Raw genomic sequence first — 23,800 nt, forward strand, 5'->3', positions numbered from 1 at the left:
TGGAGATAAAGAGAGATCAATTATTGAGGGTTGCGTTTCTGTAATTTATTAAAAAGGTCGAATTTTGTCAGACTTGGTGAGAGAGATCAAGTATTGTACGTACAGGCCAAAGTAATTATTCTCACTCAAACTTTATTACATCCTACCTTCTAATTATTAAATGTTTGAATACACACTCATAAATATTTAAATTTAATTAAATAAATTAATATTATTTATTTTTTAAAATTTTAAAAATTAATAATTTAAATTTTAAAAAATTAATAATTTTTTTAAAATTAAAATTTAAAATATTATATTTTATCCTATAATAATATTGGCTACTGATCGATTTGACTTGTGAATCAGATCGAAACTAACCTATTTAAAATCAGAATCAGAATTATCAAAATTGAAATCGATATGAATCAAAATCAAAACTACGTTTTGATAATTTAGTTTTAATTTTAATATTTTTGAATTATAAAACTATCAATTCATAGCCGATTCATGAATTACCAGTTTAAAAATTTATAAACCAGTATTTTTTGACATGAATAGGCAAATGCAAATTTTTTAAAACATTTGCAGGGACCGCCATGTTTTAAACATTTACAGGGACTGGGTCCCCTGAAAAATTCTAAAATATGGCTGCTTTTAAAACATTTGCAGGCAGGGGCTGTTTGGCTTTTATTTTATAAATTTTTTAATATAAAATTTTATTTATAAATATTATTCAAATTTTCAAATCTCTCATTCCTTATTTTGTATTCTCTCAATTCTTAATAATACTCTTTCAATCTTTTAATTAAATTATCTCAAATTTAATTAAATTCTCCTTTATTTTTATCAATTCTAATTTTTGTTTCTATAATTTAATTATTATTATTTTTTATTATACAATTTTATAATTAATTATAAAATGTATCTTTATAATTAATTTTATTTATTATCTATTATTATTATTTTTTTCATTATCTTTCATAATTAATTATATAATTTAATTTATTCATTATCAAAAAATAGTAAATAGAACTATGTAGATTTTAATTCTTCTAAATCTCAAAAGAATGCGTAAAAAGTTTAATTGAAAAATTAAATCTAAGCTTTTTTTAAATTTTTTTATTCTTAATTATTATAATTATTAATTAAAAAAATAAATCAAGGTCATGAATCAAAATCGACAATTTAATGTTAGTTTTGAACTGGGGCCATGAATCGGAATTGTCGGCTCCAAACTGATTACAAACTATCCTGTAATGGTTTCGATTCAGGGTTTTTATTTTTTTGAACCATGAACTGACGGTTCTAAACCGAAACCGTCAGTTCATGAACCATGGCCAGGTTTACCCTATAGAATTTTTTTTCTTTTTCTTTCTCTCTTTTTCGACACCATTTGTCTCTCTTCCCTTCTTTTTAAATTTCCAACACCTTCTCCCCATCTTCATAATCAGACGAAGATAAGGAGAAAGTGCTAGAAATAGGGACAAAAAGGGAGAGAGAGACACACACAGAGGCTAGTGATGACCTCGAAAAAGAGAGAGAAAAAGAAAAAAACCCTAAGGAGATAATATAATATTTCAAAATTTAATCTTAAAAAAAATATTAGTTTTTTTAAATATTCGGGGGAAATAGTTAGTGTTTTATTATTTTTTATATATTACTATTTAAATTTACAATTTTACCTTTGAAACTTAATAGATATAGTTAATTTTAATTATTTACAAATGAAAGTTTAAATTTTTAATAGTTAAAGGATACTAATTTGAAAATACAATGAAATTTTGGGTGGGAATAAGTCCTTTGGCCTATACATATGCACACACTGATAGACAATTAAGCATATATAATACACTTGCTTAAGAATATTAAGTTGTGATAAGTAGGAAGAAAACTTCCTTTCTTCTTATAAGACGAATCTCGAGAGCCCTACTTTGTCGCCTGTAGCTCCTACATCCTTTTGAACTTGCTGTCTATACTCATTGAAACTAAACTTTCTATACACTGCTGGCTTGCTCAGGCTCTCTATCACTGCTTCATCAGATGGACAATAAAAATACCCCGCAGAATATCTCTCAACTTCTGATTGACCAACCACTCGGTGTTCAATGCTCTTGTACACTCCATTGCTCAATGCCTGAAATAAGTCGCCTATGTTGATAATTAGAACTTGAGGATTTGGTCTAACACTAAGCCATCTTCCATCTTTCCTCAGCTGCAACCCACCAACCTGGTCTTGATATAATACAGTGAGAAAATCACTATCAGTGCGGGGGATGAGGCCATAAACCTCAAAAGATAAAGGACACGGTGGGTATCTGTTCATGCGAAGATAACTGGAGCTTGGCAGGCAATTTTCTCTAAAATATGAGGATTTGACCCCCATATTATGCGCTAAATACTCGGCCAACCTTTCAGCCAAACTCCCAGCTTTTATTGCAAACAACCCAATATTTGATCTGAATTAGAGAAGTAAAATAAGAAACAAGCAATTAATATCAACAACATTTGATTATCTTACACACAAGCCTTTTGCACGTGAGCTTATTTTCTGACCAAGTTACATTCACACTTAAACCCAGAAAATAGAAGAGCATATTGTAGAACTTCCAGGATATCAGTCTTTAAGAGAAGTTACAGGTTACTTTTCCACTAAGAGAAAAAACAAAGGAAGGAAAAATATGCGCCCATTTTCCGGAATTTAAGCTCAAGATTACAATAAATAGTCTATCATAGGTGTCAAAGGCGTGGCTCAGGCAAGTTTAAGCAACGCTTTACTCAAGGCGATAATAACATTGCCTAAAGTATGGTTAAGATGACCAGTGGTTTTTCAACGCCTTGACAGAAATTTTAAGCAATAAAAAAAAACACTCATTTTATTATCACCAAGGGTTATTTACATCTAGAGTATAGAGTTATCAACAAATTGTAAACAGTTTTTGGCATAATCTTTGGCTTTTAGACATGTTTTGAGTAATTTTAGATTTAACATGAGAGTTATTAACAATTTCTAAGGTCTTTGTTGAGGTTCAAAATTGTTAAAAAGATCTTTAATAAGTTTTAAGATAGTCAACAGATCAATGATAAATTTTAAGGTCATAAAGAGATTGTCAACAAGTTTTATGACTATCAAAAAGGTTATTGAAGATATTTGAAGCCATTGAATAAATTCATTTATCTCTTACAGATGATTATCAAAAAAAAAATTGGATATAATAATTAATTATTATTAAAGCTAAAACTGTTGATTCTGTATGAATAATTTTTTTATTGTCGATATAACAACAAATAGTTTTAAATTTAATAAAAATAAAAAAGAATTAATGAAATTATTTTTGACCATCTTTGGTAAAAAGTTGACATCGTTTACATCTTCGCTTCGCCTTGTTCGCCAAAGCATTGGACCCGCTGCCTTTTGGACAGCTATGTAGCCTATAATTGGCAACTAAACAAAGTCGTCACTTTGACATCAGAACAGCACCTGAGTACTTTCTCTGAAGCATCTCCATAAGACATAATTTTCTCCTTTCTATATTTCTGTTAGAAAAGAAAATTTTTTTACAGCAGCAATGTCAAAATAAATTAAGAAAGAAAAACACAAAAGTCCAAATGATTTGTAAAGGCATTAAGATTTATTAGAAATTAAGCAAAATAAAAACAAAAAATTCAACAAAATTCCCACAATTCCACAAAGCCTCAAGCTCATTGGAGCTTGAGATATAGCTTAACGTCCTTCTTTTTCTTCTTTCCAACAGGGTCTTTTGAGCCATTATCGTTGACCAACACATCGGCCGCAACCATGATCCTATACCTCTTAGCCTTCCACAATATGATCTTGAACCTCACCGCCGTCGCCAAATTCACTCTGAAAACCGCCGTCCCGTTGACAAAAGCCGCCCGTTCAGGCACCTCCTTGTCAGCCTTAACGCTGCCGTCTTTCCTAGCTGTCTTCTTGTGCCCTTGATAGAATTGGGGAACCAAGTAGCTTCCAATGTAGGAGGTGGTGGTATTCGATTTGTTGGATATTGTAACGTTCACGGGATCGTAAAAAATACCCTTGTCTTTTTTGGGGTTTTGGAGCTTTAACTTGAAGTAAAGAGTGGTATTGTCTGGAGTGTTTAAAAATTTGTTGAGAGCTGGAAGATAGAAGTCTTGTATGGATCATTTAGGTTTGTCAGAGCGAAGACTTTGCCAGATGACGAAGGCGGTGAGAACTAAAGTAAAGACGAAACTGCAGCAACATCTGCAAAAACCTTGTGGCTCATCAAGCATGGAAAAAAGGAAAACAAAACCGGAAATAGAAATAGAAATAGAAACAGAAAGAAAGACTGCTTATTCTCTGTTGCAGAAGTGAAACAAGATGAAGAAGAAGAAGGGGGTGATTCAAAAATTAAATATTTATCAGTAATTGGGACATCTTTGTAGTTCCTTTTTATAATGGAACTTGTGGATTCTGCTGAAGCTATATGAGTCGGAAATGGGAGGTTGACCTCGTGGTCGCCGTATTGACTATATAATTCAATGAGCTTAAAGATCGGACGTTTGTGTGGGTGACAGAAATGGTGGCCTTGTAAATTTTGTCGGTCAGTCAAGTAGGCCGCACGGCCGTTCAGGTTGCTTTCCTAATAAGCATGATTTTCATGTTACTCTTTTTATTAATATGTTATTCAATGCATTAGAATTAATTTGAAAATTAATTATGTCGTGGATAAATTCAGTGAGAACTTTTGAAGTTAAATTCGAATTAAGACTTTAGCTTGGCTTGTCAAGTTTGGTTCAGGATCAACATTTTACTAGTATCACTGTATCAAACATTGTCTTACCAAAGGTTTTTTTCATCTTTGATAATTCTTATTCTGGATCGGTGTCACTAAATGACTAGTCAAATAAATCAAATTTGAACTAGCACTAATTATTTTATATTCGAGTTATTTAAATCTAAGGCCACGTTAGACACTTCACCACAAGCAAAAGAATTGGAACCAATTGTTGGGCCTATCAGTCGCATAAATTAGCAGTTAGCTACTCACATGGACTTGAATGAGTAACCCAGACTGGGTACGCAGGGGATTCATGATGAAACCCAGAACCCAGAAATTTACTGAGAATGAGAAGAATCACTACTCTGTTTCAAAAAGAACTTGAAGCAGATAATCCCAAAACAGAATAATTTCCTAAGTGATCGCATTCATATCCTCTAATTTGCTGTTGCTTCAGCTCACCATGGGTAAGCAGAACATAATGTGATCCATTAGAGGACTCATAAGCCGAACATACAAAAACAAAAGAATATTTTACCTGAATAACGTAGCTTGTTTTAGCACCTCTTGCATCCACAGAACTTCTGATAATGCACAGACTGAATCAGGTCTCAGAAAGTGCAAAAAGTTTCTGAAGTTCTGCTAGCAAAGCCAACTCCATCTTATTGGCTCCTGAAACATGTAGTTTGAAATTAAATATTTGGATCCTTCTCAACGATTTTCTGGGTTTCTTCCCAAATTCAGAAACCTGGAAAATAAGGCTCATCATGATATGTATAGAGATTAAAGCTAGCTCAATCGATTCTGGTGAAATGGCGTAGAAAAACCTCAAACCCATGACAAAACAATATCGATCTGTTCTCCAATTAACAACAACAATCACAATGCAGCAACAATTTCAGAAAATTTTAAGAGAAAGAAAAAACCCGAAATTTCACTAGAAATGAAGCAAAATAAAAACCAAAAAATTCAACAAAACTCCCACCGCCCCACAAATCCTCAAACTCAAAGGTGCTTGAGAAAGCTTAATGTTCTTCCGGTTGACTTTTGTACCTTGATCGTTGACCTCCACATCGGCCCCAACCCTGATCCGATGCCTCTTAGTCGTCCAGAAAAAGCCCTTGAATCTCACGGCTGTCGCCAAATCCACCCCGAAAATCGCCGTCCCGTTGTCAAAAAAGGCGCTTTTAATCACTTCCTTATCAACGTCAACACTGCCATCCTTCTCAGCTGTCTTCCTGAACCCCTGATAAAATTTGGGAACAACATAGTTTCCAATGTAGGTAGTGATATTTGATTTGTTGACTAGGGTGACGTTTACAGGATCGTAGTAAATACCTTTGAGTATGTTGGAGTTTTTAAGCTTTAATTGGAAGTAAAGAGTGGAGTTGTCTGCGGAGTTTAAAGAGTTGTTGAGAGCTGGAAGATAGAAGTCTTGTATGGAGCACTTTGGGTTTGAAAGATGAAAATTTGCCCAAAGGTAAAAAATGGCTAGACCAAAAGAGATTAGGGAACAGCAGCTGCAGCCTCCGCAGCAGGAGTCGGGCTGACGACTATTTGTTGACATGGTGAAAACAGAAAACCAGAAACAATGTTATTTTCTTTGTTGCAGAAGACTAAATAGCCAATGACTGTGAGGGAGAAGAAGAAGATGAAGGTGGGAAATTGAACACTGAAGATAGATGAATGTTGTCTAGGTCTAGCAGATGGAGATGAAGAGAGATCAATTATTGAGGGTTGCGTTTCTGTAATTTATTAAAAAGGTGGAATATTGTCAGACTTGGCGAGCGAGAGTTGGTTGTTTTTCAATGTTTTGAGATTCGGACCGAGTGGACGGGTCTTTAACCCGGTCAAAGGATAGCTTGAGATCTTTACCGTTCATGGCCAATGCAATAAAAACTTTAAATATGACAAATAACTATTTTTTATTATAAATATAATAAAATAAATAATAAAGTGATTAAATTGTAAAATGAGAATTATGATTTTATTAAACCAAAACTACGATAAAAGAAATAAAAAAGTAAGAGTGAAGAGACAAGAAACAAAATTCAAGAATTTTTGGATGAAAAAGTGTGCATTATACAAAGAGATGAGGGGGAGGGTATTTATAAGAAATTTTATAGCTCCTCTAATCAATAAAAAAGGCTTTCACACTCTTTTGGCCAAAATTTCTTCTCACATATAACATTTTTCATATTTTTAACTAATTCAGACATAAATAATTAATTTCTGAATTGAATTGAACTCATTGAACACAAAGGCAATTGCACGTGTACATACATACCAAAGTAATTATTCTCACTTAAAGTTTATTATATCCTTAAATTGCAATCTTTTAATTATTAAAAGTTTAAATCACACTCATAAATAATTAAATTTAATTAAATAAGTTAATATTAACTATTTTTTTAAGTTTAAAAAACTAATAATTTCTTTTAAGATTAAATTTTAAAATATTATATTTTACTTTATATGATTTCTTTCTTTTTTGACACTACTTATCTCTCTTCCTTTCTTTTTACATTTCTAACACCTTCTCCCCATCTTCATAACCAGATGGAGACAAAGAGAAAGCGTTGGAAATAGAAACAAAAAGGGAGAGAGATACACACAAAGGCTGGTGATAGCCTCGAAATAAGGTGAAAGAAAAAGAAAAAGACCTGAGAAGATAATATAATATTTCAAAATTTAATCTTAGAAAAACTTATTAGCTTTTTTAAACATTTGGGGGAAATAGTTAGTGTTTTATTATTTTTAATATATTGTTATTTAAATTTTCAATTTTACTTTTGAAACTTAATAGATTCAGTTAATTTTCATTATTCACGAATGAAAGTTTGAATTTTTAATGATTAAAGGATACCAATTTGAAAATAAAATGAAATTTTGGGTGGGAATAGGTCTTTTGGCCTATATATATGCACAGCTCGAGGATGGTCGCACCCTTGCAGACTACAACATCCAGAAAGAGTCCACTCTTCACTTGGTTCTGCGTCTCAGGGGTGGCATGCAGATCTTCGTGAAAACTCTCACTGGCAAAACAATCACCTTGGAAGTCGAGAGTTCAGGTACAATTGACAATGTTAAGGCAAAAATCCAGGATAAGGAAGGTATTCCACCTGAGCAGCAAAGGCTTATCTTTGCTGGTAAACAGCTTGAGAATGGTCGCACCCTTGCAGACTACAACATCCAGAAAGAGTCCACTCTTCACTTGGTTCTGCGTCTTAGGGGTGGCATGCAGATCTTCGTGAAAACTCTCACTGGCAAAACAATCACCTTGGAAGTCGAGAGTTCAGACACTATTGACAATGTTAAGGCAAAAATTCAGGATAAGGAAGGTATTCCTCCAGACCAACAGAGACTTATCTTTGCTGGTAAGCAACTTGAGGATGGCCACACCCTAGCGGACTATAACATCCTGAAAGAATCAACCCTCCATTCGGTGCTCCGTCTTAGGGGTGGCATGCAAATCTTTGTGAAGACCTTTACTGGAAAAACTATCACCTTGGAAGTTGAGAGTTCTGACACTATTGATAATGTGAAGGCAAAAATTCAGGATAAAGAAGGCATCCCAGGTGATCAACAGAGACTGATTTTTGCCGGGAAGCAGCTTGAAGATGGTCGTACCCTTGCGGAGTATAATATCCAAAAGGAATCAACGCTTCACTTGGTGCTTCGCCTTCGTGGTGGTATGCAAATCTTCGTGAAGACTTTTAACTGGAAAAACCATTACATTGGAAGTTGAGAGTTCAGAAACTATTGATAATGTTAAAGCAAAGATCCAAGACAAAGAAGGCATTCCACCAGATCAGCAGAGGCTTATATTTGCTGGCAAACAGCTTGAAGATGGGAGGACCCTTGCTGACTACAATATTCAGAAAGAGTCCACCCTTCACTTGGTGCTTCGTTTGAGGGGAGGGATGCAGATCTTTGTGAAGACCTTGACTGGAAAAACAATCACTTTGGAAGTTGAGAATTCAGACACCATAGAAAATGTGAAGGCCAAAATTCAAGATAAGGAAGGCATCCCACCAGATCAGCAGAGGCTTATATTTGCTGGTAAGCAGCTTGAAGATGGCAGGACCCTTGCTGACTACAATATCCAGAAGGAGTCAACTCTTCACCTGGTTTTGCGTCTTCGAGGTGGCATGCAAATATTTGTTAAAACTCTAACTGGAAAGACAATCACTCTGGAGGTTGAAAGTTCAGACACGATTGACAATGTGAAGGCAAAAATTCAAGACAAGGAAGGTATCCCACCGGACCAGCAGAGGTTGATCTTCGCCGGCAAGCAGCTTGAAGATGGAAGGACCCTTGCAGATTAAAATATTCAGAAGGAATCCACCCTGCACTTGGTGTTGAGGCTGCGTGGAGGAACGCAGATATTTGTGAAGACCCTGACAGGAAAAACCATCACCTTGGAGGTTGAGAGCTTAGACACCATTGATAATGTAAAAGCTAAAATTCAGGATAAGGAGGGTATTCCTCCTGATCAGCAGAGGTTGATCTTTGCCGGGAAGCAACTGGAGGATGGGCGCACCTTGGCTGATTACAATATCCAGAAAGAATCTACCCTGCATCTTGTCCTTCGCCTCCGAGGTGGTTTCTGAGTGTCATTTGGTCATGCAAGGGTCTCTTGATCTGGTAGGCTTGTGTGTGTGGAACTTAATGACCAGTTTTGCAGGTCGATTTTAAAGTAAGTGACAAAGCTATGTTATGTTTAAATGTTTTGTGTTTTTTCTTATTTTGCTACGTTTTCTTTGTGAAAATGGACTTGGAAGATGTGAAGCTCGTTTGCAGTTGGTTTAATAAGTATGTTATCTTCATGTGTGCAAGTTATAAGTTGGTTGGGTTACTAATCGAGCCAGGGACCATATTACTAATCTCTATTTTCTAGTTGTGGCATAGGAATTTGTTGAGAACAACATGAATTGGATGGATCTTGGGATTTTCAATCCGAAAATTTTATTTTATATCTTATAACAAAATTATTTAAAGGATGAAAAGTTTTCAATCTAAATAATGTATTTTTTATTAAGTATATTTTTAAATATAATTTATATAATTTTAATTAAAAACTATTTTAAAAATTAAATTGGATTGGATCAAAGTTAATTGTTTGATTGAACTGTTTCAGTCCGTGATTTGACTATGCATCCACAGAACTTCTGATAATGCACAGACTGAATCAGGTCTCAGAAAGTGCAAAAAGTTTCTGAAGTTCTGCTAGCAAAGCCAACTCCATCTTATTGGCTCCTGAAACATGTAGTTTGAAATTAAATATTTGGATCCTTCTCAACGATTTTCTGGGTTTCTTCCCAAATTCAGAAACCTGGAAAATAAGACTCATCATGACATGGATAGAGATTAAAGCTAGCTCAATCGATTCTTGTGAAATGGCGTAGAAAAACCTCAAACCCAAAACAATATCGATCTGTTCTCCAATTAACAACAATAATCATAATTCTCACTCAAAAATTAAATAAACAATACAGCAACAATTTCAGAAAATTTTAAGAGAAAGAAAAAACCCAAAATTTCACTAGAAATGAAGCAAAATAAAAACCAAAAAATTCAACAAAACTCCCACCGCCCCACAAATCCTCAAACTCAAAGGTGCTTGAGAAAGCTTAATGTTCTTCTGGTTGACTTTTGTACCTTCATCGTTGACCTCCACATCGGCCCCAACCCTGATCCGATGCCTTTTAGTCGTCCAGAAAAATCCCTTGAATCTCACGGCTGTCGCCAAATCAACCCCGAAAATCGCCGTCCCGTTGTCAAAAACGGCGCTTTTAACCACTTCCTTATCAACGTCAACACTGCCATCCTTCACAGCTGTCTTCCTGAACCCCTGATAAAATTTGGGAACAACATAGTTTCCAATGTAGGTAGTGGTATTTGATTTGTTGACTAGGGTGACGTTTACAGGATCGTAGTAAATACCTTTGAGTATGTTGGAGTTTTTAAGCTTTAACTGGAAGTAAAGAGTGGAGTTGTCTGCGGAGTTTAAAGAGTTGTTGAGAGCTGGAAGATAGAAGTCTTGTATGGAGCACTTTGGGTTTGAAAGATGAAAATTTGCCCAAAGGTAAAAAATGGCTAGACCAAAAGAGATTAGGGAACAGCAGCTGCAGCCCTGGCAGCAGGAGTCAGTTCTCTTTGTTGGCATGGTGAAAACAGAAAAACAGAAACAATGTTATTTTCTTTGTTGCAGAAGACTAAATAGCCAATGACTGTGAGGGAGAAGAAGAAGATGAAGGTGGGAAATTGAAAACTGAAGATAGATGAATGTTGTCTAGGCCTAGCAGATGGAGATAAAGAGAGATCAATTATTGAGGGCTGCGTTTATGTAATTTATCAAAAAGGTGGAATATTGTCAGACTTGGCGGGCGAGAGTTGGTTGTTCTGCAATGTTTTGAGATTCGGACCGGGTGGACGGGTCTTTGACCCGGTCAAAGGATAGATCAGATCTTTACCGTTCATGGCCAATGTAATTAAAATTTTAAATATGACAAATAACTATTTTTTGTTATAAATATAATAAAATAAATGGTAAAATGATTGAATTGTAAAATAAAAATTATGATTTTATTAAACCAAAGCTATGACAAAAAGAAGAAAGAGGCAAGAGTGAAGAGATAAGAAGTAAAACTTAAGAATTTTTGGATGAAAAAATGTGTATTACACGAAGAGATGAGGGTGTAGGTGTGTATTTATAAGAAATTTTGTCGTCCCTCCAGTCAATAAAAATGGTTTTCACACTTTTTTGGCCAAAATTTCTTCTCACATGTAACATTTTTCATATTTTAAACTAATTCAGACTTAAATAATTAATTTCTGGGTTGAATTGAACTCATTGAATGCGAAGGCAATTGTACATGTACATACAAGCCAAAGTAATTATTCTCACTCAAAGTTTATTATATCCTTAAATTGCTATCTTTTAATTATTAGAAGTTTAAATACACACTCATAAATAATTAAATTTAATTAAATAAGTTAACATTAAGTATTTTTTTAAGTTTAAAAAACTAATAATTTTTTTTGAGATTAAATTTTAAAATATTATATTTTACTTTATATGATTTCTTTCTTTTTCGACATCATTTGTCTCTCTTCCCTTCTTTTTATATTTCCGATGCCTTTTTCCCATCTTTATAACCAGACGGAGACAAAGAGAAAGCATTGGAAATTGGAACAAAAAGGGAGAGAGAGAAGGACACACATAAGCTGGTGCTGGCCTGAGAGAGAAAGAAAAAGGAAAAAACCCTAAGGAGATAATATAATATTTCAAAATTTAATCTAAAAAAAAATTATTAGTTTTTTTAAATATTCGGGGGAAATAGTTAGTGTTTTATTATTTTTCATATATTACTATTTAAATTTACAATTTTACCTTTGAAACCCAATAGATCTAGTTAATTTTAATTATTCATGAATAAAAGTTTGAATTTTTAATAGTTAAAGAATACAAATTTGAAAATACAATGAAATTTTGGGTGGGAATAAGTCCTTGGCCTATATATGTGCACACATTGATAGACAATAAGCATATATAATACACTTGCTTAAGAATATTAAGTTGTGATAAATAGGAAGAAAACTTCCTTTCTTCTTATAAGAGGAATCTTGAGAGCCCTACTTTGTCGCCTGTAGCTCTTACATCCTTTTGGACTTGCTGTCTATACTCATCGAAACTAAACTTTCTATACACTGCTGGCTTGCTCAGGCTCTCTATCACTGCTTCATCAGATGGACAATAAAAATACCCCGCGGAATATCTCTCAACTTCTGATTGAGCAACCACTCGGTGTTCAATGCTCTTGTACACTCCATTGCTCAATGCCTGAAATAAGTCGCCTATGTTGATAATTAGAACTTGAGGATTTGGTCTAACACTAAGCCATCTTCCATCTTTCCTCAGCTGCAACCCACCAACCTGGTCTTGATATAATACAGTGAGAAAATCACTATCAGTGTGGGGGATGAGGCCGTAAACCTCAAAAGATAAAGGACACGGTGGGTATCTGTTCATGCGAAGATAACTGGAGCTTGGCAGGCAATTTTCTCGAAAATATGAGGATTTGACCCCCAGATTATGCGCTAAATACTCGGCCAACCTTTCAGCCAAACTCCCAGCTTTTGTTGCAGACAACCCAACACTTGATCTGAATTAGAGAAGTAAAATAAGAAACAAGCAATTAATATGGACAACATTTGATTATCTTACACACAAGCCTTTTGCACGCGAGCTTATTTTCTGACCAATCGATTGATATAAATCTAAATAAATAAGTAAATGAATATGACATCTTATTCATATTGACCAATGAAATCGTGAATTTCTTTTAGGAGTCAAGATCACCACAAGAATCTCTCATCCAATAGACTGAGTAGGGACTGCAATTTTTTGCATGGGCATTTTACACGATATGAGTAGGATAAGGTTTGGAAATTATAAGCATATATAGATGACATTTAAAGCTTTGAAAATCAAATTAATTTCCTACTTTGTACATGTGTCCCTCTCTGCATTTAAGTTTGACGTGCCCTTTGGAATGTCGACATCTATGTGTGTGGCTTTTGGCCATTTGGTAAGTGGACTTCTGTGAAGAAGAATGGTTGCTTGCATTGCAAGAGGTTCAAGTTTAAAGAATCTCTACAGATAATGTTAAATGTAATCAAGTACCTGGTCCTGCTGCATTCATCCAACCTTGAAATATCTGTAAGAGGGATGTGAAAGGCTTCTGACCATGAAAATTGCCTCAAAGAAGTAGCGGAAGGGTTCCCCCAACGGTAGCTATTAGCTGAAAAATTCATGAAGCTTTCTTCAGCCTTCTTGCTAAAGGGTTGATGAAACAGCTTATTTTGCTCATATCGCATGTTCTTTAGAACTTTCTGAGGAATCCCATGATTTACAACTTGAAAGAAACCCCATTCACTGGCAGCTTCAGCCATCTCTTTTATGCACTTGTCTAAGTGCTCAGAATTCGAACTCAAAAGAGAAAGATCAACCAGTGGCAGTTCACAGTATTCTACATCATCCATTCTTAGCCAGCTCTCATCTCCTTCTTTTTCAGAGATGTTGTCGAAGAGGGTAGGGTAGGTTTCTTGAAATGGAGGTTCAATAGTATCATCCATGGTGTCAAAGAGGGAGAGAAATGGCTCGGACTATCTTCTCATCCCTCAAATGGTAGAACAAGAGCCACAATATATTCACCTAGGCAAAGTGGAAAATCATTTTCTTGATTCTCATATTTGTCATCTTCACAATGGTCACACAGTTGCTGGCAGTTGAAGTACTCATCCAATAATCTTTCAAGCTCTTCAATTTTGTACACACATCTTGTCGGTCAGTCACAATTATTCCAAAAAATCTTTTATTTGAAAGAGAAATTATATGGAAAAATCTTTTAGAATAACTTTTCTATAAATCATATATAAGACTCCTTTTGTATATTAAAAAATACTTATGAAGGTGATACCCTTTTATTAGTTTTATAAAAAAAATAATTTTTTCTTTTTATTAATTTTATAAAAAGAATTAATAAATTTTATAAATGAATTTTTCAACTTCAAAGTGGAAAATATCCTTTTATAAAATGAAATGATTTCACCTAAAAACAAACAATGGCATAAATAAAATAATGAGAAAATAAAATGAAATTTCTAAGTAAAGGGTTGACTCGTAGCTAACTCCGTTTGGCAAAAACCAGCGGCACACGTAACGGACACCAACCCATCCACTCCATTCTCCAATCACACCCACACGCTTTTCCTATGCGTCAGCCACATCACTTTAGATGATAGAATTATTTATAAATTCTTTTGTTATAATATTTTGTTTATTTAATTTTTAAAAAAATTAAAAATACAAAGCATAAATTTTTTAATAATAATTTTCAGAAAAAATAAAGACTTTAAGTGGGCTATATTAATTTATAAAAATATAAATAATATATTTTTGATGATAAATCTTATTTAAATTGAATTATCTTTGATAAATTATTAGAAAGATTTAAATCTAAATTTTTTATTTAAAATTACATATTTTTACACCCAAACCATACCCCAGAGTGGGAGGAAAATATATATTTATATCCACACAAAAGGGGGGATAAATAAATCATGATACATAATTGCGCGTGGTTGTACTCGTGCTAAACGAGCGTGACAATATCGCCGTTAAGAGTTCCTAACAATGTAAATCCGCCACCCGCTTTCAGCCAACAGGTTAGAGAAGCTAATCTTGGCGTGCGTGCTGACTACAGAAGGACAGAAAAATATATACGTGGCAGTAATTTGTTGGATGTGCAATTGGGTAGTTTTGTCATTTTGACCATCAATCATTACTATAAAAGAAGCAACCCGGAACTTCCTTTCTTCGCCAATTATCAGATAATCTTCCCAATTTGTTAGATCGAAGCCTTCTTCAAATTTCTGTGAAGGTAGTTTTCTCTCTGGCGTTCTTTTTTATGTTTCTTTATTGATCATAATAGGGATATTTGGCTTGTTATTGGTGAATGGATTATAGATTTCTTTTAATTCTATAATTAGGGTTCGGTTTTATCTATGATAATCTTGTTGCGGCAATTTGTGAACTATTTGCATTTAATCTTTACAAGTCTTTATATAAGCCTGTTAATTTTTTCGAATTTGTTATTAATCAATCGTTGATTTGTTGAAGTTATTGGTGATACCGTATTTGTGTGTCAGATTTTTGTAATTACGATTTAGGGTTTGGCTTTTGCGTCTTAATATCTCTGCTAGGATATAGTACCTTGTTGGCGTTTTAAAGGTTTTTATCTATTAACTCTGTAAGATTTGTATAATTGAGTATTTATCTATCGGGAATTTTATTTTCTTTTTCTGTGTACCCTAAAAATTTATTTTCTTTTTTTATTTTCATGTCACGGTCTATAAGCTTAACCCTGTATGGCCAATCTGTTTGAGATTATCCATATGCTGATGATGAGCTACATGTTTTTGAACATGTACCTGATTTATTGTTTTTGCTTCTGTTGTCTTGTGTTATTGTATTCTGATTAGGTGATTTTTAATTTCTGTAGATGCAAATCTTTGTTAAAACTCTCACCGGAAAGACAATCACCCTTGAGGTGGAAAGCTCTGACACCATTGACAATGTTAAGGCAAAAATTCAGGACAAGGAAGGGATCCCTCCAGATCAGCAAAGGCTGATCTTTGCTGGGAAACAACTCGAGGATGGGCGTACACTTGCAGATTATAACATCCAGAAAGAGTCTACCCTTCACTTGGTCCTCCGTCTAAGGGGTGGTATGCAAATCTTTGTGAAAACCCTCACTGGCAAGACAATCACCCTGGAGGTGGAAAGCTCTGACACCATTGACAATGTCAAAGCCAAAATTCAGGACAAGGAAGGGATACCCCCGGACCAGCAGAGGCTTATCTTTGCTGGAAAACAGCTTGAGGATGGACGCACACTTGCTGACTACAACATTCAGAAGGAGTCCACCCTTCACTTGGTCCTCCGACTCAGGGGTGGTATGCAGATCTTTGTAAAAACCCTCACTGGAAAGACAATCACCCTTGAAGTTGAAAGTTCTGACACCATTGACAATGTCAAAGCCAAAATTCAGGATAAGGAAGGAATCCCACCAGACCAGCAGAGGCTTATCTTTGCCGGTAAACAACTTGAGGACGGACGCACGCTTGCTGATTATAACATTCAGAAGGAGTCCACCCTTCACTTGGTCCTCCGTCTCAGGGGTGGTATGCAGATCTTTGTAAAAACCCTCACTGGAAAAACAATCACCCTCGAAGTGGAAAGCTCTGACACCATTGATAATGTCAAAGCCAAAATTCAGGATAAGGAAGGAATCCCACCAGACCAGCAAAGGCTTATATTTGCTGGTAAACAACTTGAGGATGGCCGTACTCTTGCTGACTACAACATTCAAAAGGAGTCAACCCTCCACTTGGTTCTTCGCCTCCGAGGTGGTATGCAGATTTTTGTGAAGACTCTCACTGGGAAAACCATTACCTTGGAGGTTGAGAGTTCTGACACAATTGACAATGTGAAAGCGAAAATCCAGGACAAGGAGGGTATCCCACCAGATCAGCAGAGGCTCATTTTTGCTGGTAAGCAGCTTGAAGATGGGAGGACACTTGCAGATTATAATATCCAGAAGGAATCCACACTCCACTTGGTACTGCGTCTACGGGGTGGTATGCAGATTTTTGTGAAGACCCTCACAGGAAAGACCATCACCTTAGAAGTTGAGAGTTCAGATACAATTGACAATGTTAAGGCTAAGATCCAGGATAAGGAGGGGATCCCACCAGACCAGCAGAGGTTGATTTTTGCTGGGAAGCAGCTGGAGGATGGAAGGACCCTTGCTGATTACAACATTCAGAAGGAGTCCACCCTACATCTTGTGCTCCGACTTCGTGGGGGTTTCTGAATTGGTCATGCGCTTGCATAGATCTGGTTTGTTTATGTTATGTTAGATCTGTGGTTTGTGTGGTGTGTTCTAGGCTGCTGCCAATGTTTAATGTCTTGAATAAGTTGTAAAAACAGTCTTTTACTTTTTAGTTTTATCCTTGTTTGTTGCAGTGTGTTTCTTAGATGCTGATACTGGCCTTCTTTTAGATCATGTAATCAGTTCTAAAACTTATATTAAATAAATACCTATTCAAGTGCTTAGTATATGTATCCCTCGTGTATGTTCTTGCCTGAGTTAATACTAGCAGCTATTTTTGTTCGTTAAATCACCGACTACTAGTTAGACCCCTTACAAATTGCTCTTCTGGGGATTTAAAAATTTTATGGAATTCCAAGGATCAGCATTCCCTAGTATGTACATCACTACTGAATATGAGAACAATACAAACTACTGTGAGCAGAAATTATCTGTAAGGGAGTTAAAGGGTTATTAAAATGGGTGGAGTATTAAAGTTTATGATGTGAAGGTTTGGTTCTAATCTTTGATATGTTTGTGAAATCTTGATTTATCTGGTATAGTGATTATAAATGTGAAATCTTGATTTTCTTGATATAAGGGGCATGAATTCAGTCACTGCATTTTGTATTTATTCATCCAACACATATCGGCATGTTTCTGGTTTGAAAAAAAAAAAAAAAAAAAAGAAACAAAGAAATTATCTGTGGTGATACCCATATGCACAAGTCTTACCATGGGTGAAAAATACAAGAGGAAGAGGCAAAGTCATGTCACATGGATTGCATCAAAGTTGAGCCGTTCATTAACTCTAGGGCTGGATTCGAGCCGAGCTGAGCTCGGCTCACAGCCAGTTCGGGCTCGGCTCGGTCTATTTATGACCGGTTCGAGTTCGGCTTGGTTCGTGTTCGACTCGTTTTTGGCTCGGCTCGTTTACAGTTCGGTTTGATTCTTTTTTCATATCAAAACGACATCGTTTTGTGTATATATATGAATCAAAACGATGTCATTTTGTATAAAAAATTAAAAAAAAAAATTTATCGAGCCAACCCGAGCCAGCTCGAGCTCGATCAAGTCGAGTAGAGCTCGGCTCATTTCGGGTTCGAACTGAGCCGAGCCGAGCCGAGCTCGAGCTCGAGCTGGCTCGGCTCGAATCCAGCCCTAATTAACTCACAATTAAGGTTAGACAACCAATACAAGCAAGCCATGTTCAAGATTATAGTAATGGCTTTTTCATTTCAAAATTGCCCAGATATGAACGTTGATCCTGGACAAAGAATCTGTTCTTATCTGCACAAGCACCCAGAACAACTCATTGCTTAAGGTAGAAGCTTAAACATTGAATTGGTCAATTATCACTTCAAATGAACAATATATATATATATATAAAGAAGATTTTCAAAGACATTTTAAAGGGCTTTTAAAAATTATGAAATATGGTTTAGAACAAGCTTCAAGTTAAATGATAATTGCATACACATTTAGCAATGTTGTACAATTTCAATAATCCCACTTCAAATAAACCTGCTGTTTCGAAGAATGATTTGATTAACATTTTCCCACCAAGGTTTGAGCCTAAAACCTTGGCGAAAAATGTCTTAAAGCGTAGGCCGTAAAGAAGAAGAGATGGAACAGGAAAAGAATATAGTAATTTTATAACAAGTGAAAATTAAAGATAATATATAATCATTTTCAATTTTTAATATTTTATAATATAATTTTTTATTAATTAAAATATATTTAAAATGAAAAGTGTGATTTATTATTTATTATTTTTATCGGAAACTTTTAATGACTCAATTCACAAAGTATGGTGTAATTTTCCGCGTGTCCAACTCGCTTTGAAATGGACTCTCTAGTAAGACCCGTCGTTCACGATAAGAATCTAGACTAATCTTGGCGTGCTGGCCAAATTAACACGTGCCACAATCTCATTGGTTTTGTTTTCTTTTGCTTTTCTTCGTTAGGTCGGCAATCTCCACCATAAATATGGGAGCCATGACTCTTCCAAAAAGACATCGAAATTCTTCAATTCTAGTTCTCTTCCTGTAATTTTCTCGCATTCAAGGGTCTAATCAAACTTTTCAAGGTAATTTTCTTTCATATGAGATTTTATTATTTCAATCGATTTTTTTGAATCATAATTCTTGATCTGGTGATTATCAAATTTCCTTATTGATTAATTTGTGTTTGATCTAGAGATTGGGAAGGATTTGTTGCTTGATTGAGTTTACATGTGTTTGTTTATTTTCTTGAACGATAGGACATACTAATTGTCTGCCTATCATGCATGAATTCTGATTGTTTTTGTGTTATGTCATGATCGTTAAAAATTTCCTTTTTTAATTTTGATTTGTGATTTATGAATGAAATTTAATTCGTTTGGATTATCGGCTGGATATAGGGTTTCCATCGCTTTAATTCATTGTGAATTATGTGGGATTAAACTCACCTTTTATATTAGTTAGTTTTATGTTCTTTTATGGAATCTCAGATTTTTTGTTTCATATGCCTTTATTTTTAGTTTTGTAATTTCCTTTCCTCTTTCTTTGTCTGTGTGGTCTATGTCGTATGATTAGTTCGTTTCTTGGCCTTGTTTTAATTGGAGATATGGTTGAATTTCTTGGATGGCGTGAAAATATTCGGGGAGGGTTTCTAAAAAAACTGAATTGTTTTGTTTGTTCTGTTTCGAGTTGGTGATTATTTTTTTAATTTTATATTGTTGATTATTTATTTGTAATGACTGTGAAAATTGGGCTTGAAGAAATCCTTATTGATGTTGAATTGTTTTGGATAATGGTCTGTATGTGGGTGTGATAATTGATTGGTGTTCCGGTGCTAGTTCAGAACTTTATGTGCCTGCAATTTCTCAAATGTTGTGTTCTCTTGATCCACAGATGCAAATCTTTGTGAAAACTCTTACTGGAAAGACCATTACACTTGAGGTTGAAAGCTCAGATACTATTGATAACGTGAAGGCAAAAATCCAAGATAAAGAAGGGATCCCACCTGACCAGCAAAGGCTTATCTTTGCTGGTAAACAGCTTGAGGATGGTCGCACCCTTGCAGACTACAACATCCAGAAAGAGTCCACTCTTCACTTGGTTCTGCGTCTCAGGGGTGGCATGCAGATCTTCGTGAAAACTCTCACTGGCAAAACAATCACCTTGGAAGTCGAGAGTTCGGATACAATTGACAATGTTAAGGCAAAAATTCAGGATAAGGAAGGTATTCCTCCAGACCAACAAAGACTTATCTTTGCTGGTAAGCAACTTGAGGATGGTCGCACCCTTGCAGACTACAACATCCAGAAAGAGTCAACTCTTCACTTGGTTCTGCGTCTGAGGGGTGGCATGCAAATCTTTGTGAAAACTCTCACCGGAAAAACTATTACCTTGGAAGTCGAGAGTTCAGACACTATTGACAATGTTAAGGCCAAAATTCAGGATAAGGAAGGTATTCCTCCAGACCAACAGAGACTTATCTTTGCTGGTAAGCAACTCGAGGATGGCCACACCCTAGCGGACTATAACATCCAGAAAGAATCAACCCTCCATTTGGTGCTCCGTCTTAGGGGTGGCATGCAAATCTTTGTGAAGACCCTTACTGGAAAAACTATCACCTTGGAAGTTGAGAGTTCTGACACTATTGATAATGTGAAGGCAAAAATTCAGGATAAAGAAGGCATCCCAGGTGATCAACAGAGACTGATTTTTGCCGGGAAGCAGCTTGAAGATGGTCGTACCCTTGCGGACTATAATATCCAAAAGGAATCAACTCTTCACTTGGTGCTTCGCCTTCGTGGTGGTATGCAAATCTTTGTGAAGACTTTAACTGGAAAAACCATTACATTGGAAGTTGAGAGTTCAGATACTATTGATAATGTTAAAGCAAAGATCCAAGACAAAGAAGGCATTCCACCAGATCAGCAGAGGCTTATATTTGCTGGCAAACAGCTTGAAGATGGGAGGACCCTTGCTGACTACAATATTCAGAAAGAGTCCACCCTTCACTTGGTGCTTCGTTTGAGGGGAGGGATGCAGATCTTTGTGAAGACCTTGACTGGAAAAACAATCACTTTGGAAGTTGAGAGTTCAGACACCATAGAAAATGTGAAGGCCAAAATTCAAGATAAGGAAGGCATCCCACCAGATCAGCAGAGGCTTATATTTGCTGGTAAGCAGCTTGAAGATGGCAGGACCCTTGCTGACTACAATATCCAGAAGGAGTCAACTCTTCACCTGGTTTTGCGTCTTCGAGGTGGCATGCAAATATTTGTTAAGACTCTAACTGGAAAGACAATCACTCTGGAGGTTGAAAGTTCAGACACAATTGACAATGTGAAGGCAAAACTTCAAGACAAGGAAGGTATCCCACCGGACCAGCAGAGGTTGATCTTTGCTGGCAAGCAGCTTGAAGATGGAAGGACCCTTGCAGATTACAATATTCAGAAGGAATCCACCCTGCACTTGGTGTTGAGGCTGCGTGGAGGAATGCAGATCTTTGTGAAGACCCTGACAGGAAAAACCATCACCTTGGAGGTTGAGAGCTCAGACACCATTGATAATGTAAAAGCTAAAATTCAGGATAAGGAGGGTATTCCTCCTGATCAGCAGAGGCTGATCTTTGCCGGGAAGCAACTGGAGGATGGGCGCACCTTGGCTGATTACAATATCCAGAAGGAATCTACCCTGCATCTTGTCCTTCGCCTCCGAGGTGGTTCCTGAGCATCATTTGGTCATGCAAGTGTCTCTTGATCCGGTAGGCTTGTGTGTGTGGAACTTTATGACCAGTTTTATTGCTCGATTTTAAAATAAGTAACAAAGCTATGTTCTATCCAAATGTTTGTGTTTTTCCTTTTTTTGTTACGTTTTCTTTGTGATAATGGACTTGGATGATGTGAAGCTCGTTTGCAGTTGGTTTAATAAGTATGTTATCTTCATGTGTGCAAGTTATAAGTTGGTTGGGTTACTAATCGAGCCATGGACCATATTACTAATTTCTAGTTGTGGCATTGGAATTTGTTGAACAACATGAATTGGATGGATCTTGGGATTTTCAATCTCAAAATTTTATTTTATATTTTATAATAAAATTATTTAAAGGATGAAAAGTTTTCAATCTAAATAATGTATTTTTTATTTAGTATATATTTAAATCTAATTTATATAATTTTAATTAAAAACTATTTTAAAAGTTGAATTGGATTGCATGGAAGTTAATTGTTTGAACTGTTTCAGTCCATGATTTGACTATGCAAAAACATGGGTTAAACATAGAAAAATATAAATAAATTTTAAATTTATTGTTTGGACTCAAACCTAAGAGCTCATCCATCAATCTAAAACATACATGTCATCAAATTAAAGCTATTTGTATGTAAAAACAATTCAAATGATTTATCTATTAATTATAATAAAATCTTTTGAATATTATTTGAGCAAATGATCTAATTATTGCCTAAATCAAATCACTTTCATCACGCGATTAATATTTGATTTAATTTTAAAAACGTTGGTTATGGCTTTAGTTAGATTGAGTTAAACTTTTTCGAATTTGACTCAAATATAATCAAAATGAACTCTATCAACTCAAGTAAACTCAAATTCAAGTATAGAATATCTCAATAAAAAGATTTTTTAATATTTTAAATAAAAATAATTAATAGAATAGAAAATACAGTGAAAAAAGTGAAGTGAAAAGGAATATTTTATAAAAAATAATGAAAAGAATAGGATAAAAAGTGTAGAGAAAAAAAATATTATATTAAAACAAATTTTTTGGAAAATAGTGCAATGTTGAGAGTGGGATTTGAACCCACGCCCTTTCGGACCAGAACCTTAATCTGGCGCCTTAGACCAACTCGGCCATCTCAACATGGCGAGGGTAATTGAAACACTATATTTTTATTTTATTAAGAGGAGAAGGGGAGCTATTTTGTCTTGATATTGTAAAGATGAACTACGACTCCCATCAAGCAAACTCCATTACAGTGCCTCAACTTCTTTATTCCCTTCTCCAACCCCCCTCTCCCTCCCCCACCCACTTAAATGCAAAGCCATAAGTAACACTCAAATTTATTTCTTCTAATACCACATTTCATGCACTTATTCATCTTCCACTCATCGCCCTGCATCTAAAACGACTCGTATAGTGAACGGAACTCACAGCCCTGCATAGGTTGACTGTTGATGTTCTTCTCTAGTCCGTGCCACAGGCGTCTTCTGTGTACTTACTGCAACTCCTGGCGGCATTTTTGTCTCTGGTTAACGTCAGAGCTGAGCCAGCCTCCTCCTTGACTCCCCTTGATCTCCTTCTGAGCGTACATTGACACTGCCTGAATCGTTGCTGCTGCTCAAACTGCTGTTGGCAATTCTTGCCACGGATCCAGTTTTCTTCTTCAACGTTCACAGTGGTACGGTAGATGGAGGCTGTGGTCGCCAGGTAGTGTTCTTGACATTTGTTGATTATATTAATATTTGTTATATGCATAATGCATAAAACTTAAATGTCTCTTTTCGATCGGTCACGTGAGATATTCCTTTGTAAGTAATTCCAAATTGATGAATGAGAAAGCAAACAAAATAGAGCTCTTGATATGAAAGAGGAGAATTCAATGAA

General features: G+C 35.4%; 8 protein-coding genes and 1 non-coding gene across 11 annotated transcripts; 2 read left to right on the forward strand and 7 right to left on the reverse strand.

Moving 5' to 3' along the window:
• Nucleotides 1-1,776: 1,776 nt before the first annotated feature.
• On the reverse strand, nt 1,777-3,495 carry LOC123193387 (gibberellin 2-beta-dioxygenase 8-like). Its single transcript, XM_044606388.1, has 2 exons — nt 3,461-3,495; nt 1,777-2,438 (listed from the first exon to the last, which is right to left on the reverse strand). Exons 1-2 carry the CDS (start codon nt 3,493-3,495, stop codon nt 1,886-1,888), a joined length of 588 nt encoding a protein of 195 aa, XP_044462323.1. The 3' UTR covers nt 1,777-1,885.
• A 94-nt stretch (nt 3,496-3,589) lies between these two features.
• Nucleotides 3,590-4,140, reverse strand: LOC123228338 (protein NDR1-like; the record flags this gene model as incomplete). The annotated part of the gene is made up of 1 exon (XM_044653697.1): nt 3,590-4,140. A coding segment is annotated over one exon (459 nt), but the record flags the coding sequence as incomplete, so codon positions are not given.
• A 1,436-nt stretch (nt 4,141-5,576) lies between these two features.
• On the reverse strand, nt 5,577-6,515 carry LOC123228329 (protein NDR1-like). Its single transcript, XM_044653687.1, has one exon. It carries the CDS (start codon nt 6,304-6,306, stop codon nt 5,677-5,679), a length of 630 nt encoding a protein of 209 aa, XP_044509622.1. The 5' UTR covers nt 6,307-6,515; the 3' UTR covers nt 5,577-5,676.
• Nucleotides 6,516-7,806: 1,291 nt separating this feature from the next.
• Nucleotides 7,807-8,031, reverse strand: LOC123193463 (the record flags this gene model as incomplete). Its single annotated transcript, XM_044606508.1, has 1 exon — nt 7,807-8,031. A coding segment is annotated over one exon (225 nt), but the record flags the coding sequence as incomplete, so codon positions are not given.
• A 174-nt stretch (nt 8,032-8,205) lies between these two features.
• On the forward strand, nt 8,206-9,352 carry LOC123193547 (polyubiquitin 11). The gene is made up of 3 exons (XM_044606617.1): nt 8,206-8,431; nt 8,484-8,993; nt 9,147-9,352. The coding sequence occupies exons 1-3, from the start codon at nt 8,206-8,208 to the stop codon at nt 9,350-9,352; spliced, it is 942 nt and encodes a 313-aa protein (XP_044462552.1).
• A 578-nt stretch (nt 9,353-9,930) lies between these two features.
• On the reverse strand, nt 9,931-10,908 carry LOC123193631 (protein NDR1-like). Its single transcript, XM_044606728.1, has 2 exons — nt 10,333-10,908; nt 9,931-10,176 (listed from the first exon to the last, which is right to left on the reverse strand). The coding sequence occupies exons 1-2, from the start codon at nt 10,906-10,908 to the stop codon at nt 9,931-9,933; spliced, it is 822 nt and encodes a 273-aa protein (XP_044462663.1).
• A 1,324-nt stretch (nt 10,909-12,232) lies between these two features.
• On the reverse strand, nt 12,233-14,054 carry LOC123228317 (gibberellin 2-beta-dioxygenase 8-like). Its single transcript, XM_044653676.1, has 2 exons — nt 13,429-14,054; nt 12,233-12,907 (listed from the first exon to the last, which is right to left on the reverse strand). Exons 1-2 carry the CDS (start codon nt 13,878-13,880, stop codon nt 12,355-12,357), a joined length of 1,005 nt encoding a protein of 334 aa, XP_044509611.1. The 5' UTR covers nt 13,881-14,054; the 3' UTR covers nt 12,233-12,354.
• A 977-nt stretch (nt 14,055-15,031) lies between these two features.
• Nucleotides 15,032-22,130, forward strand: LOC123228297 (polyubiquitin). Of its 3 annotated transcripts, none has more exons than XM_044653665.1 (3): nt 15,032-15,187; nt 15,809-17,175; nt 20,076-22,130. In XM_044653665.1, exons 2-3 carry the CDS (start codon nt 15,809-15,811, stop codon nt 21,904-21,906), a joined length of 3,198 nt encoding a protein of 1,065 aa, XP_044509600.1. In that variant the 5' UTR covers nt 15,032-15,187; the 3' UTR covers nt 21,907-22,130. The 3 variants fall into 3 exon arrangements, with proteins under 3 accessions (XP_044509600.1, XP_044509593.1, XP_044509583.1); XM_044653658.1 differs by lacking the exons at nt 15,032-15,187; nt 15,809-17,175 and adding an exon at nt 19,120-19,268 and having other exon boundaries at nt 20,077-21,195; nt 21,424-22,130; XM_044653648.1 differs by lacking the exons at nt 15,032-15,187; nt 15,809-17,175 and adding an exon at nt 19,120-19,268 and having other exon boundaries at nt 20,077-22,130.
• An 845-nt stretch (nt 22,131-22,975) lies between these two features.
• On the reverse strand, nt 22,976-23,056 carry TRNAL-AAG. The gene has a single exon. It is a non-coding gene; the product is annotated as a tRNA-Leu (tRNA).
• Between the last annotated feature and the right edge of the window lie 744 nt (nt 23,057-23,800).

This window comes from Mangifera indica, chromosome 1 (genome assembly GCF_011075055.1).
Source record: "Mangifera indica cultivar Alphonso chromosome 1, CATAS_Mindica_2.1, whole genome shotgun sequence".
Lineage (NCBI taxonomy): Eukaryota > Viridiplantae > Streptophyta > Magnoliopsida > Sapindales > Anacardiaceae > Mangifera > Mangifera indica.